This window comes from Limulus polyphemus, unplaced genomic scaffold, assembly GCF_000517525.1.
Source record: "Limulus polyphemus unplaced genomic scaffold, Limulus_polyphemus-2.1.2 Scaffold245, whole genome shotgun sequence".
NCBI lineage: Eukaryota > Metazoa > Arthropoda > Merostomata > Xiphosura > Limulidae > Limulus > Limulus polyphemus.
The window spans coordinates 453,398-456,996 of NW_013665855.1; the positions used below are offsets into that span (position 1 = coordinate 453,398).

At 28.9% G+C, this 3,599-nt stretch overlaps 1 protein-coding gene across 1 annotated transcript in view; it reads right to left on the minus strand.

Moving 5' to 3' along the window:
* LOC106478729 (plexin-A2-like) overlaps nt 1-3,599 on the minus strand; it is an 86,967-nt gene that overhangs the window by 12,272 nt on the left and 71,096 nt on the right. The window contains exons 24-26 of the mRNA XM_013939290.2: nt 2,779-2,876; nt 2,022-2,111; nt 1,242-1,411 (exon numbers count right to left, since the gene is read on the minus strand). Coding sequence (XP_013794744.1) covers nt 1,242-1,411; nt 2,022-2,111; nt 2,779-2,876 — 358 coding nt within the window. The remainder of the gene's footprint in view (nt 1-1,241; nt 1,412-2,021; nt 2,112-2,778; nt 2,877-3,599) is intronic.

Genomic DNA, 3,599 nt, shown 5'->3' on the forward strand with positions numbered 1-3,599 from the left:
TGTGCCTTGGTTATGGTAGTTAATTCGATGAACAAATAAAGTGTTATTGTTTCTTATTTGTAGAAGGTTTAAGAGGAAAGACCACAACATAATGAACTAATTCATCACTATACCTGAAAACTCTGACTTCACTTTTTTGAAAAATGAAATGGTCTTTCCTTTTACTCCCGATCAACAATCAAATATCTTTTCTTGAGTTATGAATAACACGAATGGATTGAAATATATATTTAAATTATCTCAAAATAAACCTTAATTTCAACGCAATATTGAAATTAGCTGGAATTTTTCAAAAACTCTGAATAGTGGGTGACCCAACGGGTCACGGGTGGTCTAGTACATACTATAACTTTTAATATAATAGTAAATGTATCTTCACAAAATTGGACAAACTTGTAGTAAACATTACAAATCTTTTGTACATTCAAAATTAGATTATTTAGTTAAGAGTTTTTACAAAAAAATTGTCTGAATTTATGAAATCAGAGTGACTAGTCTGAGTGCAAGATGATTTTCATGTTAAGTTTAAAAATACTTTTTTCCATTTCTACTTCCATAACCTTTAGAACATCCTAAATTTCTTTTCATTAAAACTTTATATTTCATCTGTTATTTTCTCTGGCTTAAGACTATACATTCTTGGTACATTTAACCAACTGTTAACAACAACAACAAAAAAAATTAAATAAATAAAAATTTCCTTTTTTCTTTCTAGAATAACTGCATATTGTTACCTACAATTACTCGATTTTTACTCTTACAGCCAAAACTAATACAATTCAAAAATTAATTCAAATATTCAAAAATTTATCCACACAAATATAAAGCTGAGCAAAATAATGTAAATATTTTTTGCCATTGTGAAGCAAAATACATTTTGATACAGCAGAAATGTCAGGCTGCATACAGATGCTATCAGTGACATAACTACAGTCAACCTTTCTTTAAACACGCCAGATTAAATTTATCATTGGCAGTATTTCTGGTCAAATTGTAGAACTATTTTTTGGCTGTAAAGGTAAGATGGCAGGTGGAAAACATTAATAAAAACAGTAAATCAAAACCCATAATGTTACCAAAATATTTCTACAATAGGTAGAATTTGATTGCAAACCATAACGAGAGCTCATTACAAGATGTAAATTTCTACAGGGTAAGGACAGAGAAGAATTAACAAGATGTTGATATAGTGAATACTAAAAAACGTGCATGATGTTTAACAGTTTCATTAAAAAACTGACCTGTTGGACTTCCACGTGTGTACAACTTCATCATCAGATATCCCATGGTCTAGTGCTTGATCATCCAAGAAGTCAAACATGTACTTTATGGCAATTGGCAGTGTGCTTCCTCTGTGAGCTGTGCTGAAGATGGTCTCAAACAGATCATCAACAAATTTTTGCAATGTGCCCTAAAGATTTAAGAAAGTATTTCAGTAAATTGATTTGAAGATGTTACAAAAACATTTTTTATTATTATTAAAGATCACTATTTACTTCCCATCAGAACTGAAAAACAGTTATTTAATTAAATAAGTTATAAAGTTACCTTTACACAAAAAGTCATGTTAATTTCTGTAAGATGTAAGTTGACTTTTCATACACACTAGCTATGACAGTTGAATGAAATGCAAATAGTGATTTGATTCAAGGTATTGCAATATGCTTAAAATGAAGTGAGTGTTTTAACTGATTTTAGCTGCATTTTCTTTGTTCAAATTAATTATGCCAACAAAATGATCAATTTGTAATTTTTCTGGAAGGCTGTCTTTTAAAAAACTTAATTTTTTCTAACTGTCAACAAGACGAAACATAAAACTTTTATATGTTGTCTTCCTGAAAAACTTAAGTTGAAGTGTTCAAAAGTGAGCCACTTTTTTTACATGCAAGGAATTTGTATGTTTATAATCAGATCATCTGATTTCAGCTCAAAGAAAGAATTTACATCATGTTATTAAAACTTTAAAATTGAAGAATAGGAATCTAAGACAGTATCACATTTTAAGATGACCACAAACTTACCTTAGTAGCCAGGAGACGAGTAAGGTAAATCTCAGACACCATTTTGTGCCCCCTGTCCCCTTCCTTAGGTTCTGTACTATGATGTTTAACCTTCAGAAACAAGGAAAATAGCTTTAAAACACCCTAAAAGTTTTTTTTTTTACTAACATACTATACATAATACTTTTTCAAGTATTTTGTTTTGAATTTGAGGTGGATTGTAGCTTTGCAGACAATCTTACATTAAAGCAGACTGTAGACGTGAACAGTTGAAGTTACTTTCTGCAAACTTCAAGCCCATCAACAAATCCAAGAATAATGGTTTAGTAACAATGCATTAAGAAATTTTGACAAATGTTTGTGAATGAACAATTACGTTTTTAATCTTTTCATAAGTCTGTGAAAAGCACTGCATTTTACAAAAACTGTTGATTTAATAAATGTCAAAAACCTGTTAAAAAATGTGAAAACTATGTATATTCTGTCCAACTATGATACAAATGACAAATGTTTGTGAATGAACAATTACGTTTTTAATCTTTTCATAAGTCTGTGAAAAGCACTGCATTTTACAAAAACTGTTGATTTAATAAATGTCAAAAACCTGTTAAAAAATGTGAAAACTATGTATATTCTGTCCAACTATGATACATCGCTATGTAAGAGCTTTATTCTAAAAAACGTAAATGCTATACACTTGACTTGTGTATTAAAATGGATGTACCAAATTTATCAACTGCAAGAGATAAAAAAGCTTAAAACACAAATATTTACTTACTAAGTGCCAGAGTTTGTATCCTGTTTCTGGATCGTGATCAAGAGGGGATGTTGCACGACTGTGAGGAGGACTAGTTCGTAGAGGAAAGTTTAACGTTTCTGTTAAACAAATACTCATTTGTAAAGACCATTTTTGTGATTGGTATAAACATAGTAGAAATAAATTTTTACTCTACAACTAAGTTGTAAGAAAAATTAAATTGATTTTAGTATCGACTGACAAGTTCAAATTGTTGGAAAGTTTAAGAAATACTTAAAAATGTCTCCTATTATCAAAATAAGCGAGTTGTAAAGGCTACCCACAATAACCTATATACAATACATAAGATACCCCCTTTTTTCAACTATATTTAAATTGACAGACAAATCTATGAATAATACTTAATATTTAAACAACTTTGGTTATTAAATTCAAAACATAACAAAAACCACAAACACTAAATCTAATTTGGTTCTTGAGATAATCCAAGACAATTTTACATTTCTGTGCAACTTTACAAGGTATCTACCCTCATGGAACTTGTACTGGAAGTTGATGAAAATTCCAACACAGTTATCTAAATATGTAGAGAAGTGTTAATTTAAAAATAATTCAGTTATTTTTTTAATATAAAAACTGAGAGCTACATGTTAACTTTCAAGTTTATTTTATTTCTCAAAACACTTATAATTTCAAGAAAATTCTATGTATGTATGTATGTATATATTTATTAGGTCGTTAAGAAATTAATGTCCCTTTTATTTAGATGAAAAAACCTGAACAACTTATATATCAAAACAAAACATTTATTAAATGAAACAGTCTCCATTCTTATCGATGAT